Source organism: Poeciliopsis prolifica, unplaced genomic scaffold, assembly GCF_027474105.1.
Source record: "Poeciliopsis prolifica strain line A6 unplaced genomic scaffold, Auburn_PproV2 SCAFFOLD011, whole genome shotgun sequence".
Classification (NCBI taxonomy): Eukaryota; Metazoa; Chordata; class Actinopteri; order Cyprinodontiformes; family Poeciliidae; genus Poeciliopsis; species Poeciliopsis prolifica.
The window spans coordinates 7661020-7685144 of NW_026562386.1; the positions used below are offsets into that span (position 1 = coordinate 7661020).

Below are 24125 nucleotides of genomic sequence, written 5' to 3' on the forward strand. Positions count from 1 at the left end.
ATGGAAAAAGCCTGTGCGTTTTACCCTCCGCGCCGCTTGGGGCGGTATTGTAAATTTACAAGAGGGTTCAACAGCCTTGGAAGTGCAGAGGTAAAAGTTCCTATCTGTTCCGGACAAGCGACCGTCGGATATTGAAATATGAGTGAAAGTCTGGATTTTTGCGAACCTTTTCCAGACAGTAAGGCTGCATATGTACTCAGCAATGTCGCCGAGGTGGTTGAGAGAGTTCTCATGTTCATACCAACCAAATCGCTTCTGCGGGTCGCCAGGTAATGGGAAATGTTTACAAGCTAAACTGTTATCTTGGCTAGCCTTAGTCTCCTGAATAAAAAAAAAGGAAGAAAATATTTATTTAAAGAAAAAAGTAAGCCGGAGAGTAACCAGAAAGAAAAATCGTTAGTTGGTTATTAAAGTGATGCTGAGATTGTAAGCAGAGGAGCGTGCTCTTTTTGTTTGGTTGTGGCCGGGCAGCAGGTGAATGTGCGCGTCCTTGTCAGTGTGTGCAGATTGTGGAGGAACTGTGCCCGCAGAGTGCTTCGGATTCAGCAGCATCTGACCTGGGTGTCCGCCTCTGGACCCTCCACCACGGAGCTTCACTCATTCTGCAGCATCCTGGCTGAAGAAGTGGAGGTAAATCGCAAAACTGAAAAGTGTGGCTGGAGATAAACCGAAAAGGAGAAGTAGAGGAGAAAAGGGAAAGGGAAAAAAAACAAAGAACCTTCTTTTGTCGGTTTAAAAGAAATCTCACGGTAATAGCTGCTGTGTTGCTCCTTAACTTGGTTAATGTCCAGGTAGGTCGCTAAATTAGAAGAACAATCGGTAAATGAGTTTATTTCAGCAATTCAGAAAGTGAAACTGAACTGCACACAGAGTGACGTATTACGTTTATTTTCATAATTATGGCTTAGCGGAAATGACAACCCCAAATGCACTTTATCAGAAAACCAAATGTTTATTTACATCAATTAAAAATGAGGTTCTTAAAACTAAAATGTAATTTTACTCTAAGCATAGCCAGTATGTGCACTAACTGTTGTGTTGGAACTCTATCGTTGCAACACAGATCAGCCTTTAGTAGACCCTGGGTGTTAAGGAATCCCAGGTTGCTTTAAAAGTTGCATTCAGCTTTCTGCATTGATGCCTCTGATGTTTCTCATCTTCCTCTCAATAACAGACCAACCCTGTTGGGTGTTTTGGCCATCTCCACATGTTTGGTGAAGAAATGTCAAGTCTGCAGTCTTCCTCATGATTGAACTCCAGTCACTGAGAGCCACTCTCTTGCAACTTTTAGATTCATTCCTGTTCCAACGTGCAACACCTTGGCATATTGAAACCTCCTCAACATATTAAGTTCTGCAGAATATTATAAATTTATGCAACTGTGATGATAACATCAGCAGTTGTAGTATTGTGGCAATGATGGTCACAGTTGCAATATATCCACATTTTTCTGTCTGATCTGTTTCTCATCCATCATTATGATGCTTCCAACACTTTCTGTAAACTTACACGTCTTGGACAGTGTCATCTTTGTCACTTTGTTCAATCTTACCGCATTGAGGTTGAAGACCGAATATTGATTGTACACAAAGTGGTATATATGCTTGTAATGTATCAAGCACATTAATATTGTATTGATATCCGTTTAAGATGTTATGACGCTCTGTAATATGTACATTATTTCACAATTGAGGCAGATATCAAGCAGCTAATAAATTATACAAGTGATTATACATTTTTGCATACTTATGGCTCTATAAATGATGAGTCTGTTAGTTCTGGAACGGATCCGTCTGAAGATTCTCCACAGGACGTGTCAGATTAAATGGAGGGTGTGTGAAATGTTAACTATTTTTGACAATGGTCCTCCATCTGATGAGGCAGTGAGTATAGTAGATGTGTTGCAGAGTGACACATTAAGGAGAATTAAATGTGTTCCTGGGTTAAAATTGATTAGGGCTACTTAAAAACTTTGACTTCTTGGAAGATAAATGGAGTAAAATGATGAATCACCTAGAAGTTTTTCACAGTTCTGTAACTTAGAGGTTACCAACAGATTAATGATGCTGTCTTTCAGCTATAATTACTTCAGGCATCCCAACATTATTCATCAGTTTAACAGTAATTTCTTTCCTGTTGTTTTCAGAAAGTATTCCTCCTGCCTAAAACAGTCCTGATGATGGTCGACTGTGAGGCCTTGACTGGACAAGCTTATTGTTATGAACAGAGCAAAGGTCAGTAGTAATCATTTTCTCTGTGACTCAGCAGGAGGTTTTTATTATTGTTCGTAGAGAACATGTTCTTGAATACAGTAATGTTTGTCTCTTACTGTTTGGACCATTATACTTTTTGTTTTGGCAACTTACAAAAAAAAAAATTATCTTCTTGTTTACTGTTTTCAATTTGGCAATTTTGATTAGCCCTGTAGTCTACTGTATGTTGCCAACTTCACCCTTTTTCTTCTTACTTTACATAAGTATGACATAAAAACGTGATTTTGCTACTTCCGATGTTTTTCATACAACTGAATATGTTTTTGGGACTGTTTCCTAATAAAGTCAGCTTTGTTGAGTGGCAGTTTTAGTAGCTTAGCTGATAAGGAATAAGACGAGATGCAGATTTAAAATATTTGCCTTATTTACATTAGGCCCTCAGCATGTTGAGGTTGTATTTTGGTGAAAATTAATGCATTCAGATTCAAATGCAGCAAACAATACAATATTTGCTTCCCAGAAGCTGCAGAAAGTGGTGCCTTTTAATCTTTTAAATGCGAGATTCTCACAATGTTGTAAATTCAATTTCACTCTTATCTGATGCCTCTTTAATGCCAGTTTTAAATCCAAATAATTGAAAGTTCTGAATCAATTTGATTACAATGCTTTTTCTTCTTCTAAACTGAAGCAAAAAAGAGTCGTCAATGCATGAGTACAGCTGAAGAACTGGACCAGATCTTCCCCAAAGGCTGTGACATCGTTGGCATCGCTACACCAGGCATAGTCTGTGAGTTTTTCTCTCTTTTTTATTTACCTGTGGGGGAGGGATCACACACTAACTCTTTTGCATATAAAATATGTATTTGAACCTGCCACAGTTCTCCACTACTGTGTTTAATCAATGTTGTAAATCTGAACTATAAACATGTAAATGGATTGTACTATGTTTAACCTCTATAAGAAGACCAGTGCATTCTGCCTGCTTGGAAAGCTCCGCTCACGGCTCACATCTTGCTGTGTCTCTCACTGATCGATGGCCCACTGTCCCCACTGCTGAGCCTCCCATTTCTCGTTAAAATCACAGTCCCCTGGAGAAGCGATTCTCCATCAATGTTGTTCTCCTTCCTCCAGAGAATGTGCTTATGAGGCTCTCTGTCTGCCATGTTTAATAGCTGCATGAGCTGATGGTAACAACACTGACATTTTGTAATATTGCAGCCATAGGTGACTAACAGGCTCAGCCTGTTTAACTGATTCTGCTGAAATAAATTGTCAGTGTAGTGAGATTTAAAACATCTCAAATAGCGCTTTATTCAAAATAAAAACAAAGTGATGTCATAATGCAGCTCTTTGGAGTAAAAAGTCACAATCTGATGATCCAATATGCAGTCCACCTTCAGTTTTGATTAGTTATATGTTGTCAAGGACATAATTTCTGTCTTTGTGGAAATGGATCAAAGGTTGCTGCTTAAACCCTTAACTTGAGAAGGTTGGTTGCAGATCTCTATGCAGTGTTGCTCAAAGTACTCCTACAATTTAAACCTGGTGAAGCTCAGCATTTTCAGCTTGTAAAATGAGAGCGCAATCAGAAGACAAAACCTTTATTTTAGTTTGCAGTATATTTGGTCAAATGGTTTTCGACCATTCAGTGTTACTTAACATATTCACAACCAGCTGAAGTGGCCTCAGTCACACCACTGCTCTCTCTTTTATTAATGACCCCAAGTGTGATGGGTGCATCACTTTATCTGGCTATATTCTTATTCTGGTGCTCCATGGATTTCATGTGGGCTGATGAGTCCAGACCTCAAGGATGATGCAGTCTAGACTTAACAGACCACCTTCATTCATGTTGCTTTAATATTTAAAAGTGGTTTTATCATGCATCTTTTATTATTGGTTGCAGAGAGTTAGTTTAGATTTCTTGGCTTAAATGGTTGAAGGAGATGAGATGGATGAGTTGGTGTAAAATAACTGCTGAAGCCGTTTTCCGTATTCAGTCGACAGTTTTCATCCTCTATAATTTCTTCTACCTTCTTTCCTTTTTTTAATCTAAAACATCTCGGCTTTACTTCAGTGTTGCCATAGTCACAAAGAGTAACTATGAGACCAAATACTACATTAGGAATGTAGCAGGAGGCTCGAAGGGCTGATAAAAGTAAGGCACACAAATTTCAGTGTATGTTTAGATTTAGAGCGAGTGACCATCATAATTTGTTGTGCAATTGCATTCAGGCTAAATTGAGGAAGGTACGTTGAGTACAAGTACTTTTTATAGTGTTTGTGAAATGTTTAAATTTTGTTCCACTTCACACTTACGTGCCTCTCTGTGTTGGCGTATCACATAATGGATAAATAAGTAAGTAAGTAAATAAAATGCATCAAAGTTTGTGATTACAGCATGACAAAATATGGAAAAGTTTGATTGAGATGAATAGTTTATCAAGGTGCTGTGTGACTGTGTGGGTAAATTGGTTGTTTCTCTATTAAATCTTTGTGTTGAGCCTGATTAACGAGGTCCAGGTTGCAACTTTACTACTCACTGTTTTACAGCTGGATACAAATACTAGTTAAAAGCTAAATCTGGAACTAGGCGGGAATAGGAATGGATTGCAGGCACTTGCAACATTTATCCTTTTCCAAATTAGTATTTTCTTTCTACTAATTCGGCTGTACATCAACAGTTTGGCTCAGGAATAATTTACAACCTAATTTAACATCCTTATTCAATAAAAGCTTCAGAGTGATTATTGAGGCCATCTGTCTTCTGAACCTTTATATCTATTGTAGGGTGGCTTACGGTTCTCTAATTTCCATAGCAACATATTCATATCCTGGACTGATTACTTTTGTTGTCAGTTTGTGGTTGTTTCATTTTTTTGTTTTTAATTAAAACTCGTATTTCTTTCTGTAATAAAAGCGTGCTGCTGCAGTTCCTCTAAACTCCAGTAGGTGGTGATTTAGAGACTGTAAAAGCCAGCATGAAAGTGTTAAGGATTTATTTTCTTGAATTTTAAGTTTTCATGGTTTGTTTTGCTTGTAACTTAATGAAAAAATAAAAATTGATAAGGTGGAACTTTGAGATGTAGTTTAATGATCACTATTAAAGAAAATTGTTTGTGATGTTTTATTAGAATGAGTAGTTTGATGACTAATAAGGAGTTTGGAAAATGCAGATTATGTAGCATGTATATTCACTCAGCATGGTTTTCACCTTTTTAACAGTAACTCCGACTGGTTCGTGGACCGGTGCTCCTAAGGAGTACCAGGAAGGGGAGGCAGGCTTTGCAGTCATGCTCCCCAATACTGATGGTGTTCACATCAAGCCGTTTCACTTTTGCAAGAAAACAATCTCTTTGTCAGCCATGAAAGAAGCAGGTGAGTGCAGATGTTCAATGAGTTAAGAGAAATCCAATCCTCTGCAGCCTCTTATATTTTGTCTTGTTGTTTTTTCTAGGACTAGTTGACAACCCAGAGCTACGCGTAGTGGTGATGTTCATCTATGAAGCGTATAAATCTGGAGGCGCACGGTTCCTCAGCCAGATCTTGGAGCCGCTGACAAACAGCAAGGCTTTAATTGCAGGAGGACTAGTGGAAGGCGTCTTCTCTCCTCCCAGAGATTGGTGAGTTTAAGGTTCCACAGTGGATTTGACAATTTAATACATATGGCACAGTTTTCAACATCTCAATCTCTGTAGCTGCAGCAAGGGATCATACGGTGTGATTGGCCTGGCTCTGAGTGGCCATAAAGTTCAGGGGGCGTCCGTGCTCCTTGACCAAGACGTTGGCACCGCGAAGGAAGCGGAGGCCACGGTCCGACGGCTAAAGGCAGCCAGGATTCCTGAAAGAAACACCCTGGGCTTCATGTTTGCCTGCGTGGGGAGGGGCCAGAACTACTACCACAACCAGCACAATGTGGAGGCCGACGCTTTTCACAAGGTCTTCCCCAATACGCCGCTGTTTGGTCTGTTTGGCAACGGCGAGATCGGCTGTGACCGGATCGTTAAAGACGACTACACCCTCTGCAACTCCGACTCCGACACCTTGCAGCACGAATACACCACCGTCATGACTCTGGTCCACTTTGGCTGACTGGTGACCAGTTCGTGGACCGGTTCTTGGTCCACGAAGAACCGGTCCACGAAGAGAAAAGAAGTCGACATGTTATGACACTTGGGTCAACAACAACTTGGAGCAGCAGACATTATGTACAAAGTGTCACCAAGGATGTCACCAGTGATGCTTACAAAGCAGGACAATAATCCCCTCGGCCATGAAGGTGTAAAGGCAAAACCTTTGGAGGTTTCAAGTCTTGGAAACTTTGAGAAGAAAGGATTTGCCCAGAGTGTACATACTGACAACAAATTCTGCTTGCGTTAGTAGTATGTTTATGTCTTTCACCCCAACTTCCTCGCACACTGAAGACATATTTTTCCCCGTTGCTGCACTTTTTTGTTCATGGAGGTAAAGAAATTTGGTTTGTTTTTCCTCCTCAAAATCAGGGTAAGCTTAAGCAAGTTTGACACAGTTTAGTCTCACCAGTGTTAACCCATAGATTTCTGGGTTTTTTTTGTTCTTTTTTTATATATATACATCTGTTTAATTCATCCAGCTGTTAGCTTGGCACGCTGGTCGTATTATCTCAGCTTACGAAGTCTTAGGCTTTTTTCAAGTTTTCTGCTCTAGGCAGAGGAAAACAAACAACTTTTGGGGGGGTTTTGGGAGGTAGCAGTATTTGGGTTTTTGGGTCATTACATGTTAGATTATTTGAAATGATAATTTGCCCTGAATGCCGAATATTTAGTTTGGCTGTTTCTTTTTCATTTTCAGATACAAGTTGTAGAAAGTGCTCAGCTTTAAAGATGTCTCTTCAGTGCCTAGATTCACACCTTGAATCTTTTTACATTTTGATTAGTGACAATATATTTAATTAGGATTTTGTTTATAGACCAACAAAAGGTCATAATAATTGCGAATATGAAGGAATATATATAAAGCAGTTTTCATTTTCACTTCACAATTATTTACTACTTGGTGTTGGTCTATGTATCACATAAATGTTAAATAAATACATTGAAGTTTGTGATTGACAGAATGTGGAAAAAAGTTAGGAGAAATAGGACAGCATTTCTAACAGCGCATTCAGCCCTCTAAAAATTTACTAATCTTGATGTTTATTTTTTTTTTAAACCAATGTTGAACAGTTTGTTGCTAATTGGTTCAGTTTCTTCATATACATGTTTTATCAGGTGATTGTTTTATCTTGAACGTTGCTGATGCGTCATTGTGAAAAAAAAAAAAGAAACTGCAACTGTGATTGTAACAAAAAACTATTTAAAACAAATCCAAAATCTTTTCTTTTTTCTCCTAGAAAATATTTCTTGTCCATTGTTTAGCTGTAATATAATACACCATGTATAGTTTTTGAAATAAATATGAAGATAAATTGTATTAGATAAAAGAAAAAAAAAAAGTTTGGTTATTGTCAGACTTATTTGTGCCCAATAAGATTTTCCTTAAACAGACAATAAATTAGACATGCTGTCAGTCTACTGTTAATATTGTTTGGAATCGAGTCATTCGACATTATTATAACATATAGCCTATCTTGAATTGGTAGATTTTGTCAAACTCCCTTTAAAGATGCGCGTCAGCCTCTTCCATCCTCAGCAGCCCGCATCCAGGCGTGTTTAAAAGAAGCAGCGACGCTTCAGATTGATGGATGCGCTCTTAAACCATCGACTGGCTGATCCCGATGAGTGACAAATGGTTAAGCCAATTGCTGCACAGGCAGTTTATATTCCCATAGTATCTTTATTTTGGGACACCAGAAAAAAAAAAAAAAAAAAACGTAGCTCATGACACCGAGAGGAGCGACCAACCAGGCGTAAAGCTAATAAAATCATCTGAGGCAACGATCCGATCCTAAATTGGCCTCAACTGGGGAGCCGCACACCTTTTACTTGCAGGTTTTTTTTGTTTGTTTTTCTTATCCCGCTCATGCACACAGATCCACCCCACGGCTAATGTTTTTACTGCTCTGTCGTGACCGGATCGATGCAAATGTCACACGACTCTCTGGCTACCGCCAGACTTTGGCACGAAAACGTCAATGTTTTGGCCGCCTGCGCGTGAAAATTTGCGGTGTTCCGTCCTCCCGCCGCTCCGGAGGCGCTTCTCTGACAGAGCCGAGGCTCCGTCGGACTGTTTTCAGCACCTGGACAGCTCCCCTCTCGCAGGGTTCCCCGCTGCGCACGTCGGGGAAGCCCTCGGCTGGGGAGCGCAACCCGGACCTCCAACTCAACTCGTATAATCCAGGGAGATAAAGAAAAAGAAAGGAGGGAGGGGGTGGGGGGTTGACTCGATTCTTGTGACTGCACTTAAAGCTAACATGGCTCTTGTTGAGTGACGATGATTCAATGCATTCGAGCTGCAGCCTCTGGTTTTGCACCGAAATCCGCACAGCGCAAGGGAGCAGCGAACGCAGCGGCGGTGCTCGTCCAATGCAAAAGTGCAGAGGATTGCTGCAGCCTACACACACTGCGAGCCTGCCGCCGCTGCTTCACTCACTGTGAGCGCCACGGAGGGAGACATTACTTTCTGCAGGGGAGCAACGGGAGGCACAATTGCGTATCAACAATATAAATCAATCACAGGTGAGAGGCTCTCTCTGGAGTTTGTACTGTTATTCAGTGCATCTAATAGCAAAGAGGTTCTCAGTGCAGGTGTGAAACATAAGCTATTATTACTGCTGGTTGGAGCGAGAGAAGTCTGAAAGACAACTCTGTTGATAGGCGGATGTAGAGCTGCAAGTCTGAATAAGAGCCGACGTCTAGGAAAGTTTGTGGCATTTCAGAAGCAGCTTTTAAAACTTGTTTTAATCTTGTTTAATTTGACTAAGTGTCCAAGTGTGCGGGTAGCGCAGTGCATGAGCTTTGTTTGGTCAAGAAAGACACCACGAGGCAGGGAAATGTTTCTAACAACAACAACAAAAAAAGTCAAAATATCTAAAGACATGTCTTAAAAGTATTGACATTTCCTGACGCAGTTCCAGACTTTATGTTACAGCCATACATTTTTATGTAGTTCATCAATGTGTTGGATCAATAGAGAGTGCTGCATATTTGAAAAGTTAAAGAAAAAAGGATTTACAACTAAAAATCTAAAAAGTGTAGCATTTAGCATGTATTCAGCCCTCACAGCAGCAGTTGTTCTCATCCAGGCTGACACAGGTCAGGTTGAAGGCTCCAGGGTTGTAAGAATGCATCCGGTACTGAGAAGACATACTGTGACCAGGGAGGTGGTCAGCATCAGGAGGCATCAGCTTTATTCATTAAAGAAAAACAAACAGAAAGCGTCAAAGTCATATGCAAGATGGGAGATATGTTTTCTCTTTTAGGTTTAAAGAGTTTTACATGGGTAATGATCAGAACTGCACTGTGAAATTAACCAGCAACTGCACCGTGTTCCAAATTATTTTGCAAATTGGATTAAAGTGTCGTAAAAATAATTTTTTTGTTGTTGTTGTGCTATTAAAGTTATATATCAAAGTTCTTTGAATCACTATAATCAATTTCAGAGAGCTGGGTGGATTAGTTTGTCTGGTAAGCTCAATTAAAGGGAGGATGTTCCACATTATCAAGCAGGCCACAGGTTTCAAGCAATATGGGAAATAGAATGGATCTCTGCTGATGAAAATCATCGGATAGTGTAGTGTCGGATGACAAGGTATGAAAACTTGAGATATTTAATGAAAATGAAGCGTTTTCATACTGTGAAGAGATTTATGGCTGATTCAGAACAGCAGTAGTATAAGAGAAATCATTGACAGGTTGAAAGACATGACAGCTAATAATTTTCTATTTATCAATCAAAGTGTGAATTTAAAAGTAACAAAAGTAGAACTTTTTAATCCGGTCACAGTTGTTTTTTGTTGCATTTAAAAGCTACTTTAAAATTAAAAATACTCTTAAATGGCTAACAGGAAAATTTGTAAGAATGTGAACCCTGAATGAAAAGACTCACACATTTTGTCTTGCTTAGGCACCCCTGCATGGCTGCCACAGGAGATTCAGAAATTTCTGAAACATGCATGAAAGAATCAAAGCAACACTCCAGGTATGTTTTTGGGTGAGGGAATAACATTATAACAAGATGTAAAGCTAAATAAGTTGAGTTTGCATAATGTCTCCTCTCTTACTCTTTAAAAGTCAATTATCTCATCTCTGATACTGAACAAATGTATGTGAACTTCTAAATTTTAAGGCATTTTCAAGAAAATCAAACATATAAATAAATCTCTCACTAAGTTTTCTGGCATTTAGCAAATAGAAATAGTTTTGATAATTCCAGCTAATGTAAAACAAGAGCAGTTTGCTGTGATTCAGATAGCGAGAAATTAAAAAAAAAAAAGTTATTTTTGATAAACGTAAACATCCAATTTCAACTGAATGCATTGGAATAGCATTAAAAATACTGTTTAGTTTGTATCTATTTTCCTACTAAAAATAGGTACAAAATAAAAATGATAGATTTGATCCTCCACATCAGTGATAAGTTTCACTTTCTCAGAGATCTGGATAAGCTCTTACTTTATTTGCAGAGCTGAGGCTCTTTTTTTGAAGCTTTGAGACATTTAAGGTGGGCACTGCACTGATTAACCGCATCCAGTTTGCTCTTAAAGACTGGAACCTCGTCTACTGCTTATCGATTCGCCTTCTTTTCCGCAGATGAGAGATTCTCCAGGAGAGTGTTGACTGGACAGAATCTGCTCAAAATGACATAATTTAAGTTTAAAAAAATTCTATGTATGTGTAAAAAGGGCACATAATCAATAGAAAGGGAATAATATTGAAGAAAATTGTTTTTATATAAATATAAAATAAAAAACAAATACATAAACTTAAAACCTAAAAGATTGTGCTTTTTAGTTTTTAGTTCTGCTTCCTTATCTTTTGAATTTTTGATTTTCCAGCTCAGACTTTTGCTTTTCCACAGAGTCGATCTGAGCTTCAGCCTCTCTGAGCTTCAGCCTCTCTGAGCTGCTTCTCGTCTCCAGTCAGGCTCCTCTGGTTCTTCAGCTCCTTATTCAACTGTTTGAGCTCCTCTGATTTCTCCTCATTCATCTTTGTGAGTTTCTCCTCTTTACCTATTTTATTTGCTGATCTTGATAGTCAAGGAACAACTTCCATGGAAGGAACTGATAAAATGCATCAAATTTTGAGTTTGAAATGAGATAAATGGAGAAAATAATCAAGGGGGTTAATACTTTTACAAAAAAATCAGAGACTGTAGCTCTGTTGGTTTTTTGGCTATCGTCTGGCTTTAGCAGCTTTGCACGTCCAGAGATAAAAACTTTGGCTATTTTTCTTTGTGACGCAGCTTAAACTCAGTCAGATTGGATGAAGAGTCTGTGAACATCAATTTTCAAATTTTGCTGTCTTCCCACAGGTGAAGCTTTCCGCCTTACTCAAGTCTTTCACAACCTCTCGCAGGTTGAAACCACGTATCATTTTCTTTCCAGTTAACAATGCTGCCTTGTTTTGGTACATCACATAAAACCTAAAAAAATTACACTCAAGCTTGTGTTTGTAACAATGTGGAAAAAGCTCAAGGGCTTTGAATAATACTGCAAGACACTCTATGGATTGTGAAATAACATTTTCCTGCTGCATGCAGCTGTGTTAGTTATAGTCGGACTGTACGTCTCTGAGTTCCTGACGGTGTAACTAGATGTGCTCTCCGCAGGTCGAGCATGAAAGCAGGACCTCTCAGGTGGAAAGGTGAACTGCAGCTCTAAAACAAAAGTAAGGGGAATCGCGTGGAGAGACTTCACCACCTCATCGCTTCCCTTCTCCATCACCCATCATTATGGCTAATGCTGAGTAAGTAAAAATCATAAACTGTGTTTACCACTGATCCAGCCACTCAAAATCTTAAAAAAACAAAAATAAAAACAAACTCTTTGTCCTTTAGTTAAACATTTCCCCCCTTTCTCTCACTCTGTCACCATATCTGTGTTTGTATTTCCATTGAAACAATAATGTATGGACTCACACTCGTCTGTCTGAATGAGGATGCACAGGTTGGGTCAGGCGAAAATGCTGACCGCTACGTTGATTCTTGAGGTGAAACGTCTTCTGTGTGTAATGTGTAGCGAGAGCAGACAGACAACAGAGGGAACATGAAGTTTACTGTGGGTCTCTGAGTGTGAGGAGAAAAAAGTGGGCAACACTGAAAACCGCTTCTCTCTGTCAGGGTATAATACTGCTGGCGTCGTATTACTCTGTAATTTGTCTCTTGTTAACGAGCTGCATTTATTCTCTTGACCTAGATAAATGGCCCCAAATCATTGCTCCATTTTGGCTTTCATAAGTATCTGAATGTATTCATGAAAGAGGAAGGCTGATAAAGAAAGGCTCTTGTATTATGCTCAGATCTCCTGGGGCTTTCTTTAAACTCCACTCTGTGCAGCATGTTGACGTGTGTCAAAATGATCCTTAACAGTTTAATGTTTTGCATTTTGTTGTCGTTTTTTTTTTCACCCGAGATCTAAGTTTGATTTATGTTTATGTGAATTTGTTGCCTGATCATTCCATTGATTCACTCCAAAGAGTGAAACTCAGTTATTAAATACATTTGTTACACATAGAATAATGAATTTGAGGAATTTTTTTTTTCAGGTAATTTAGCTAATTGTGGTTCACAGAAAATTAAAACGCATTTTTAAAAAAAAATCTGAATATATATTTTTTTCTGATAGATATTTTCCTTCCACTTAACTTTTCATACATATGTACAACCACCAAATACTTTTTTTCGTGAATTACCTGCCTTGTACAGGCTATGAATGTGTGCTAGACATCGGTCAAGTCAGCAGTCTTCCACATAATATAACATAACATTCCTCATTCAAAAATATTTTATAATGATGTCAAGTAATATTCAAATTTTTTGAGAATCTGAATTTTTATTCCCTGTGAGCTGTAATGGACAAAACAAACAAAAACATTTAAGATGTACTTATGCAGTCGTAATAAGATATAATGAGCTGGATGTGAGCATGCATCTTTTTATACATTCAATGTTAAAATGTTGACAGTTTTCTTTAGGATTTTCATTCGTTTTTTTTTTCTTGTGCCATTTTACAATTAATCTAGCACAAGTTGTCCATTGTTGTGACACTATAAGGCCTAAATTCATGTTCTTTTTAAAAGTTTTTTCATATTTCATCACTTTGTAATGCTCTGTAAGTCAAAATGCAAAAAAAAAAAAAAAAAAAAAAGCATGAGTAATCTGCCTTTTCAGTTGTTTCGTCTTGGAGGATTCAAACCTCAGGATATTGAAATAATGTGTAATTATTTAGCATTATCGGACACTGAGGCTGTGCAAAAAGGTCTGCGGACCTTTCCGCTCTGAAGACAACATGTGCTGTCTTCATCTTGAACCACAGGGCTCCCTGGGTCTCCTGTGTCTTCTGCTGCTTCTATCTGTAAAGGTTAGATAAGACACTGGTCACTCCAGGGCCAGAACAGTCTATTGTGCAGTTTGCCAATTCATCATGGGTTAATCTGTCATATTATTAATGAGCTACTATGCTTGGCAGACTTCATTAATATCTGCTGGCAAGTAGTAATGGAAGTTTCTCTGGAAACGGAATTGGCTTTTCTAGTGAATAACCTGAGGCACTTCCTAAATTCTGTTAAAGTGACAGATGCTATGACATTAACTATGTTAAACACAGACTTTTCAAATCCATGACCATGCTTAGTGCAAATTACAGACATAACTTAGACTTTGTTAGAGATAAGAGAAGGCACATCTCATGGTGCCAGAGCTAGAGCCATGCCTCTTCGATAGGAAGAGGCATGGCATCTTCCTATTGGATAAAAGTAAAACGCAGTGAGCTGTTGGTTGTCTCTGACCCCTCTGAGGTAAATCTGTTATGCCTGGTGGTGTCCAGCTTCTCTAAAGTTGTCCTCAGCAGCTGGTGGGAGCACGGGACATCTGCTTTGTTCTCTGTATTCTGACCAGGTTTGATGTGAGCTTTTGATCTTCAAAAACTGTCCTGAAACATTCTCATTGTCTCACGCCTACCTGTGGTCCATTAGTCGATCGAGATGTTTAAGATGGTTCCTGTTGTCAGAGAAAACCCTTTATCAAAGACGCTGTTAGGCATTTAGAAATGAAGTAACAAGCAGTCAGAAAATCTAGTCTGTTGATATAAACTTTAAGTTGAAATAGTAATTGAAACCATTTTTAAATTTACCCATATTGAATCTTTAGTTGCTTGACAAATGTTGAATTTGCTAGATTTATTTCAAGCATTTCACCCATTTTTAGTTCTTGTGGACACTTACATCTTTATTATTATGTATATTTGTACCTCTGGGACAAATTTGAAACAAATTTGCATCCAGTTCCTAGATTACATCTAGACTGAAACTCTGGCCAGTCCTTTTAACAAAATACTCTTTAGCTTCTGCGGTGTAACAAGATGTTTTTCCGTCCAGCGCTGCATTAATTTTTCACCTAGATCTTGCATTGAGAACGGGAGTCTGACCATTAACTTTTACCTGCTAGTTCAACTTAAAACATTCCTAGTTTAAACCATTTCACAAACCATTTCACAAAGACACTGTGAAATGGTTTGTGAATCTTCCACACATAAAATATGTTAAAATTGGTTGACTTTTTAGATAGAATCTCATGGTTATTTTCAGAGAAAGCCATGTTGTTCTAAAGTTTGTAGCAACGACCTTCCCGTTGGAAATGTGTGCCACCAAACATATTGCTGAGTGCTGTGAAATCCAATTTTTTTAACTCTGCAATTTTTTTGTCCATCTCTGTGGATTTGGGAAGGTCATCACTACACTCCAAGAAATGTAATCGCATGTTTAATACAAAAAGGGCCATAAAATACTGGTCACATTATCTGCAATAACATTTCTGGGACTGAAGTCATTTTGAGATGAATCACTTTTGTCTTGGTTCTGTCCTGGCTAGCCATTAGCTTTAAAACTCAATGAAGCTCTGCAGTGCAGTGAATAAAGTGTATAATTCAGTTTTTTTGTTCAATGTGTTGGTATGTTAATATTTTTAAGCAAGCAACAAAGCTTAATTCGTCCTTATTCTTGTCTCCTTGGTCTCTTGTGATTTATGTAAAAAGAAGGTAGGGTTGCTAGCATTCATCTGAGAGAGATGAAGGCTATGAATGTGCAGAACATGCTTCGGTGCTCCAGCCCTCCAGTTACTTCCATGACCTTCTCTTATGGCCAGTAAAGTCCCCTAAGCATATTTTGGCACATAATAACCTTTCCTACCTGACCCACAACGGGACAGTCCACCATTTAATTTTATCTGCTGCCCTTAGGGCAACCCACTCCCCTGAATATCACCTCTGTCCTGTGGCTGCTCTTCTGCAGTTGAAGCTTTTTTCGTTCTCGTCTGGAATTAATCATTCAGAATTTTCCCATCGCCCATTTTTGTTACATAAAAACGCCAACAAAGGTCAAACAGTATTTATTCAAAAAGCACCAAGTGCAGACAGACAGGAGTAAGAGTTTTCATTTCTCAGGTTTAATATTAACAATACATTTTAAAATTATTTTAAAATGATTAACTGCAGAATATGTAAAAATAAGTTATTGTTTTTCTTTACTTCTCAGTTATGACTCACTTGGTCTTGGTCATTAACTTCCAATAATGTAGACTGAAGTTTGTCCAGGGCCTGTAATACCTTTTTGCAAGAGGTTGTTAAGGTGATGCAACTTTTTGCTGCAACTTTACCTGCTGCTTTTATATATATATATATATATATATATGTATATATTTATATATATATATATATATATAATTTTCTTAAGTCTTTTTGTTGCAAATATGTAAGCTAGAAAATATGAACACATTCTAATCTAAATAACTGAATGAACAATAGCTAAGATGCACTGATAATTTCATTAATTAAGATCCAAAAATCCCTGAATATTTTACAAACCCATGCCAAGGTCAGCACCTTCTCCTGACATCTTGACTGTCACCCAGGCAGAGAAGTACGGCTGCATCGCTGCAAGCTGTGCGCTGGTGAGCGCAGGACAGCTTGTGTCTGTCATGAACAGTTATGTGCACGCTTCTGATTGCTTGGGAATCGAGCCAAAGCCTGCTGCTGTGCTCTGAATGCGAGGTGGTATGGATGAAATGTTGTTTGTAGGAGAAGTGTGGAGAAAACAACATCTTTCTGGCCTACACACTGTAGCAGAACATTGCATATCCGCAGTCTTAGCGGATCAATTCTTCTCTACAGAATCTTGTTTTTGAGAGATGCCGACAATTCCAGAAAACAACACTGTGTTTGTTCGTTGTCACTTACAGTAAATGAATTGTAGTAGGAAACAAAAGAAGACATTGCATTCCCTTTACTTGCTGGCTACTACAGAGTGTCACCTTTTTCAGAATGAAACTGGTATTGGCGATGCTGCACAGAAAATCAGATGCTCTCTTGTCTTTGTGAAACTAAACATAATCTTCCTGCTGGCTCATCTCAAGTTTCATGCAAGTTCACTGTTCCAGTTGCGTGCATATGTACTTTTTCAAAATAAAAGAAACAGCCTGGAGCTTAAAAACTGGCTTTGTTAGCCTCAGACATGTAATGTATATTGTGTTTCTGTATATGAGTCAACAGCATCTCATCCTCTGGTGTCTTATGTTTTGAATATTTAGAAGATATGAATCTTGAGAAAGTGTTGGGCCCTTCTTGCCAAGGGAAATATCCCTGTCAGACTTAAAATGAGTTTCAGCTCTTGAGAATAAAATACAATAACAGTTTTTGAAAGTGAAAAAAGCAATTCTGTTTCACGTCAGACAGTGATAAACCACTCTCAAATAGGTGAACCCCATTTTTTTTTAAAAACATATTAATGCTACATGTTGTCTTTCAAACAGAATAAAGAAAATTTATTGCTGTACTTTTATATACATTAGAGACTTTGAATTTCACAGAACACGTCACAACATTTTGGTAAGAGCTGCTTGCTTCCTAAAGTAGAAAATTAATAAACCAAACCAATCTAAGTTGACCAAAGTGATGTACAAATTAAAGGGCAATAATAAATCACCAGTAAAATCAAGTAAAGCATTTAAAAGTGTGCATAAAATCTAAAAACTGAGACGTATATTTGTTTCCACCTCTCTTCTATCTGGTCCAACCAGTTGCTTTCAGTAAGCACTAAGTTCACAAATAGCTTAGAGTTATACTTTCATAATTTAATTTAAAACTTTTTTTTTTAAATCGCATGTCATTTTCCTTCCAAAGCAATTGATCTATCAGGAAAAGAAAATCCAACAAGTCCAATGAAAATGTGTGGTTGCTATTGGTGTGTTACGTCGCTCTGGGCTGAAGTGTATCTTTATGTAGCATTTCAAAAAACACACCATAGCTTTCTTTCAGGCACCAAATTGTTACTAGTTGTGTTTGTTTTTATTTTAGGTTGAGCATTTTCATTTTGCAGCCCAGCTTGTGGCAGCCATCTCTTATCATCTCCAACTCTGTTTACCATTGAAGTTTTTTTTTGTCATACTTTAAACTCTTTCCATTAAAGCATTTCAGTCTTTCTTCTCTTGTCTCCATCCTTATGTCCATTCCTGGTATTGCTTCTTGGTTTCTACCCTCCTTTGCGTTGTGTAACCCCTCCTGTCCTTCCCCATCCCTTACTCTGGTTTCCCCTCCAGACCCACCTTTTTCTCAACTCCCTTTGACATTTGAATGAGAGTGGGGATTCACTCAGCTGACAAAGGGAGAGGCAATGACGTCACAGCAGGCATGATACACCAGCATCTGCTCTGGTCTAAAAATACCCACCACAGGGCACACACAGTCAGTCTGCAGCTGCACTCAGCATTTATTTCCACCTCCACGCTCTACTGAGATGGCCCAGCTTTTACTCAACTGGGGCTTGTGGGCATTCTGGGGTACATGCTGCTTCGCTACAACTACACAGCGGTGGTGTGTCTCCATACTTGCTTGAAGAACAGGTTTACAAGGGTGTACATTTGCTCATGAAGATGTTTGCATTCTGCTGAAAAACTGTTCAAAGCTCTTATATAATTAAAGTCTTCAATATTCCAATATATACCTTTCTTTTAACAGTTTTCTCAGTCTGTTTTGATTTCCAATTAACTTAAATTTATTTCATTAATAAAAGACAGATAAGTTTGTAAAAGCGCAGGGCTAAAATGATCTTGACAGTTAATGCCTTCTTACTCTTCCATTTTAGCTGTTTTAAACTTTTTGTAAATAACATGTTAAACCACTAAATAAAATCCCAAAATTAAGGTCTTAAGTTTGCAATTTTATTTTCAAAATCAGCCGCATGTTTTAATTTGAATTTCCCCATCTGTTGGGTCCAAACTGACGTTATGGATTTGATATATTTGTACATGTTTCTAAAAAAAAAAACTTCATTTTCTAAATCTTTTCCTCTCTCACGTCTGTCTGTGTGTACATGTACGGCCCATCTGTTGCTGGGTTTGGCATATAACTAGAGAAGTGGAGCAGGAAGGTCTGTCAGACTTGGAGATCATCTCCCAGCCGGTGGAGGATGAGAACCAGCGCCTGGCTCCTCCGGTCCAGCTGGTGAGCTTTGGCTACAGAGATCTGCCCCTCGCAGCTCTGGACCTCTCACTGGCCGGCTCTCAGCTGCTCTCCAATGCAGATGAAGATGAAAACAGGGAAGGGTAAGTCATTCAGGACTCTTGCCTTATTTGGCCATAGACAGGTTACATAGACGTGGTGTTAATATATAGTAAATATGCTAAAGTTAGTTACTATACGTTTTTCAAAGATTTTAGGAAATCAGCCTTACATGCAAGAGCAAAAATGGTAAAATCCTGTGGAAACACTTGTTAGAGGCTTCAAAACTCCTGAGTCTTAGGTTTAGATTTAACCTTTTAGCAGAGCAACATCCTCAACCATCCTGTCAAAGTAAAGTAAAGCAGCTCAGATCAAAGTATATTCATTTCTTAGAATGGCACAGTCAAAGTCCAAGCCTAAAATGTACTGAGAATTTGTACGATGCTCTCCAGCTAACTATCCAACTCTTGTTTTCTATTTTTCAGACCAGTCAGACTAATAAACATTTGGTGTGTTCTTTGTGTTCTTACTGTATGAAAACTAAATAGCAGCTTTTTCTATGACATAGATTGTAGTCCATGTTTGGATGGATTACAATTTTAAGCATAATTCCTACACCACAAAGCGTGCTGCAAATTCTTCCATTACAGCTCATCGTCACGAGCTCTGGGTTCATTCTTGGTTAATTGTTTTATGTTTTTTTATTTCGTACTTTTATCCTGGCAGTTAAATACCTGGTAATAGATTCTATAAGAAACTCTTCCTCACAGAACGCAGAATAATTCCAGGGTCTCTAAAGGTTGCTGACATTTTCCAAAGAACTATCCAACATTAAAGGCAGGAAACATTCATAAGTCTGTAAACAAATCTAGTGTATTAATTTAATGAAGACAAATGTGTTTGATTCATTTCTCTTACATGTGGTAGGTTAAAAAGGCAGCATTTCCTACACACAGGTTCTATTAATTACAGTGAAACAGCTTGCTGAGCTCAAGTAGCCTGTCATCGTTCCTTACATTGACTCAAACATCAGACTTTTAGGCAAACGACAGGAGTGGCATGCCAGTCATCCCCAACCTGTCCTACTCACACACACACAGCTTTCTTGAAGAAGACTATCTTTTAATGTCCCAGTGCAAAACCTGACTGATGCAAAGCAAATGTTACTGATCTCTTCATCGTCAGCAGGGATCTGAAGAAACCTGACGAGACAGCAATGCTCAGCTTGTATTGACCTTTGCAGAAATTTTAAAGAAGTTGGCTGGTCTGGGTCACGAAGTGGATGAGCATTATTGATTGATCATGTCAGCAGTGTGGAGACCAGATATAACCAGGAACGTAGGCTGGCAGTTTCAGCTGACCATATGTTTTGCAAATGTTGGCAGAATTTCTTTTAACTTCACTTGAACAGCCATAGCCATGCTCCTGTGTACTGCACATCCCAACTGTTAAGGTGGTATGCTCAACAGTTTATATATTTAAAAAAAAACGTTAATTTGCATATCCACAAGAATATCAGAGTATAAAACACCCCATTAGTTCTGTACAGAAAATGCAAATCCATCATAGAAAATGTTTTAAATCTCTACAATACTTTAGACTCAGCTTTTGTCTGCAAACCTTTGTGACTTTTGGAGGACATTTTAAATAAAAATATGGCAGCTTCTGACACTAAATTAAATTTGGTTATCATGGGCTTCATAATAAGCCAGAATATTCCAACAAACAACAAAATCAACCTTGCATTTCTGTCACAGGTTCCCGCTCATACACTGAAAAAAATAAGTCATTGGATGAACATAAAAAATTATGGAAAGGATTTCCACCTGATTACTTTGCTTTATTTCAGCACCATGTACTTGTGTTACTCCTATTTAAAGCAAATGTGTTAGGTCAACCTAATTTATTAAGATTATTCCAATGTAAAGCAAATGTGTTGGCTCAACTTGTTACAATGGTGATTCAATGGGTGATTCTAAATCAAACATGTTGGCTCAACATAATATATTGTGGTTATTCTTATATAAATTAAATGAGTTGGCAAAACATAATTCATTAAGGTTGTTCTAATTTAAACCAAATATGTTGGCTTAACCAGAATTATGGTAATGCAATGGATGATTATAAATCAAATGAGTTGGCTCTACTCCATTCATTATGGTTATTCAAATTCAAATGAAATGTGTTGGCTCAACATATTTTTTAAAGGTTCCTTTAACTCAGTTACTATAGCGTGACCCAATGTAATGCAATACAGCCAGCCCAACTAATCTGCAATGTTTAGGACCAAATCATTGATGTAACTTCATTAAGATGAATGTAAATCTAGTTGAAACCACCTTATTTTACAGTGGTACCTTCACACTACCTGATTCAGTAGATCCAACTCACTAAAAGTAAGTTAGCTCAACAAATATGCTTCATGCTAAAAGACAGCTAGTTAATCGTGTGGAAATCCTTTCCATTATTTCATGACGTTAATTCAAAGACATATTTTCAAGTGTTAATGAAGCATTTTAAGATAGCACTAGGTGAAAGTGTAGGAAGAACACTCAACAATTAGAAAAGGTACAACACAATTGTATTTTCAGAATTGTTATACATCGTTTTTTTACACAGCACAAAACACAGCCGAGTTGGACATTGAAATAAAAAAACAACTACAAAAAGGTTACAGTTTCATTTCCCAGCCAATTCTTTACAACATAAAACATGTCAGTATAGTTGCTCAACTTAAGAGAACTGTAACAATATAAATCTTTTCTACTGCAGACTTTAAACACTCATTTTCCATATGAAACTTTACTCAACTTAGCAGCGAGTTTCATATTGAGAACTTGTGCTTTCTTTGATAAGTTCTTTCCATCCAATTTCATTATTATTTTCTGTATTACTTCAAAGGTATGCTTGAATTACTGAGCAAGTTGAGTGCTGAACGCACTAAACTTGAGGGTAGCTCAAGTTTAGTGCGTAGATTAGTCCCAGCAGCATCACTATTGCAGAAGATACACTGCCCAAGCTGTTCATAACTTCCACCTCCTCCAGGACAATCCCAACATCCAGATGTGCATCGGCACCCTCTGCTCAAATGACGATTCCGAGGACAGTCTCGGCTTTGGCCATTTCTGCACATTCATCAACGTCCTAAGGGAGTTAGGAAGGGTATTGGGGGGGAAACAATTCACATGTAATTAAATAAATAAATTAAGACTGACATTGATTGAGTCACTCATGGACCTTAGTTGGTGAAAGTATTTTAACAACTCTTAGGAGTTCTATTGTAAACACAAAAAAAATTTAACATACCATGTACTCCCTCACCAGCTTCTCTGGATCTTCATTTAGGTACACACAGACCTTTGAGGATGCACTCTCGTCTGACCTCAGCAGTGTCTTCCTAAATATGCAGATCAAAAAACAAAGAGAACAATCTCAAAACTCCAGCAGTATAGGTTCACACACTTGAAAACATAGCTACATTCAAAGGAAGTCACAACAAAAGTGATCAGTGGCTTGCAGTCTATTTGAAAGATATTTAAAATTGTTAGTATCCCTTCATTATGCCATGACTAAAATTGAGTTTAACATCTCATTTAAACATCTAACTGAAGCTGTTAGATGTTTAAATAAAGACATGAATATATCACCAAAGAAATATGTGAAAAGTACAGAATGGTCAACACAGTCTATATCCTTCTACTTAAATGAATATGCAAAGCATTCCATGTCTTACAAGTACATGGACAGTCTATGTGTGGCATGGATAACGTCGCATATGCCGGTGTTTAAGTGTAAAATGTTTTAACAGGTCATATCTACGAGACAGAGAGAGACTACACTCCTTACATTTCCACATCCCCACGCAAATAAAGACAAATAAAACAGACTGGCCAAATAAATGTTTAGCTGAACCCTAGCTTTATAAGCTCTCTAACACTACATTCAGTAACTTTAGATCTGGCAAAACTTACTATTAGCCACTGAAATCTATAACTTGATAGCCGATGAGCCCCTTGACCAGAACTTAAGCAGGTGGATTACAGACAGGTGATGTTCTGAAAGAGATCAGATATATTTTCAGCCATTAAAATATGCAATGCAGTTTTATCTTTTAGTACAAGTCCCTTGAATGCCTCATGAATATAACCACTGGACACATGCAAGCACATATGTGCAGAACAGTGGTGAATTGAACATGGTAGAAAGTAATAGTAACATAGGTCAAAATGAGCACATGCAATCAACACAAAAAACATCAACATTTCAAAATTAAACCAATGAACTTCAATATTGTTTCTGAGCTACAATTATTTGGGGACAACAAAGAAGAGTCCAAAAAACCCCAACATCTTTACAGCAGAGGAATATGTATTTTAAAGAAAAAAAATAGAAAGCTCAAGTCTGTAATAATGGATAATCCATTGAGAGTTTTAACCTGACAAAATATACTAGAAATCCATAACTAACAGGTATTTTAGGAACATTTAACAAAGCTCAGAAAGCAATGCTTTCTGCAGGTTTCACCGACTGAAATGTAGGACTTTTTATTACCATAATTAATTAAGAATCTCGATGATGATAGAAAGGTACCAAAGTGTGTGTGTGTATCTACATTTACCTCCATAGTAACATTACTGAAATAGAATTAAAATAGTTAGAAATAGACTGATGTTAGATCAGTGTGTTAAAAATCCACTAAACCTCCAGGGAGCTCAGGAGGAGCAAAACTGTGACATTTCTGGGGTCCATTTGTGTCTCTGGCAGCAGCTTTGTACACTACATATGGCTCTGCAGACTTTTTTCGCACAGAATGTACCTAACATGGTGCGGCGATAAATGTAAACAAAAAGCTATCTGCCTTAACCTAACCGACTTAATCTACAGAACTTGAAATAATGTGACACAAGTATGGAACAAGTAGAAAATGGTGCAAATGGTAGAGAAATTTTAAGTAACATATTTTTATATGGATTTAGATGAAAATAGTTTGACTCTTACCTTCTTCAAATTAAGTAGATGCACGCCAGGAATCTCCCCTCTGCCCTTGAAAAAACCCAACAAGGTGCAAGCCAGTTATCTCGCGTGATTTTCCGTAATCTCTTGATGTCGCTGGATCCTCTTCAGCGGGAGATGAGTCTGACACAATAGCGCTTTGGAACTGACGTCACTGTTTTTTTTATTAGATTAACTTTGACAAATATTGATATTGAATAAAATAAAAAAAAACCACACACACACATACACACACACACACACATATATATATATATATATATATATATATA

General features: G+C 37.9%; 2 protein-coding genes and 1 long non-coding RNA gene across 4 annotated transcripts in view; 2 read left to right on the plus strand and 1 right to left on the minus strand.

The window, feature by feature from the left end:
- The first annotated feature begins 87 nt into the window (after positions 1-87).
- On the plus strand, positions 88-7747 carry fbxo22 (F-box protein 22). The gene is made up of 7 exons (XM_055037100.1): positions 88-269; positions 498-630; positions 2147-2234; positions 2902-3000; positions 5439-5591; positions 5671-5836; positions 5912-7747. Exons 1-7 carry the CDS (start codon positions 139-141, stop codon positions 6303-6305), a joined length of 1164 nt encoding a protein of 387 aa, XP_054893075.1. The 5' UTR covers positions 88-138; the 3' UTR covers positions 6306-7747.
- A 346-nt stretch (positions 7748-8093) lies between these two features.
- The window catches only part of LOC129364314 (transmembrane protein 266-like), a 45912-nt gene continuing 29880 nt past the window's right edge, over positions 8094-24125 (plus strand). Inside the window, exons 1-5 of one of the 2 annotated variants that reach the window (XM_055036878.1) lie at positions 8094-8869; positions 10257-10331; positions 11211-11342; positions 11961-12097; positions 18753-18944. In XM_055036878.1, the coding sequence (XP_054892853.1) occupies positions 12084-12097; positions 18753-18944 (206 nt within the window). In that variant the 5' untranslated portion in view covers positions 8094-8869; positions 10257-10331; positions 11211-11342; positions 11961-12083. Of the gene's footprint in view, positions 8870-9870; positions 9942-10256; positions 10332-11210; positions 11343-11960; positions 12098-18752; positions 18945-24125 lie in introns of those variants that run through there. The other variant, XM_055036879.1, reaches the window with a different exon arrangement.
- On the minus strand, positions 21379-23997 carry LOC129364315 (uncharacterized). The gene is made up of 4 exons (XR_008606429.1): positions 23839-23997; positions 22812-22895; positions 22147-22237; positions 21379-21984 (listed from the first exon to the last, which is right to left on the minus strand). It is a non-coding gene; the product is annotated as an uncharacterized LOC129364315 (long non-coding RNA).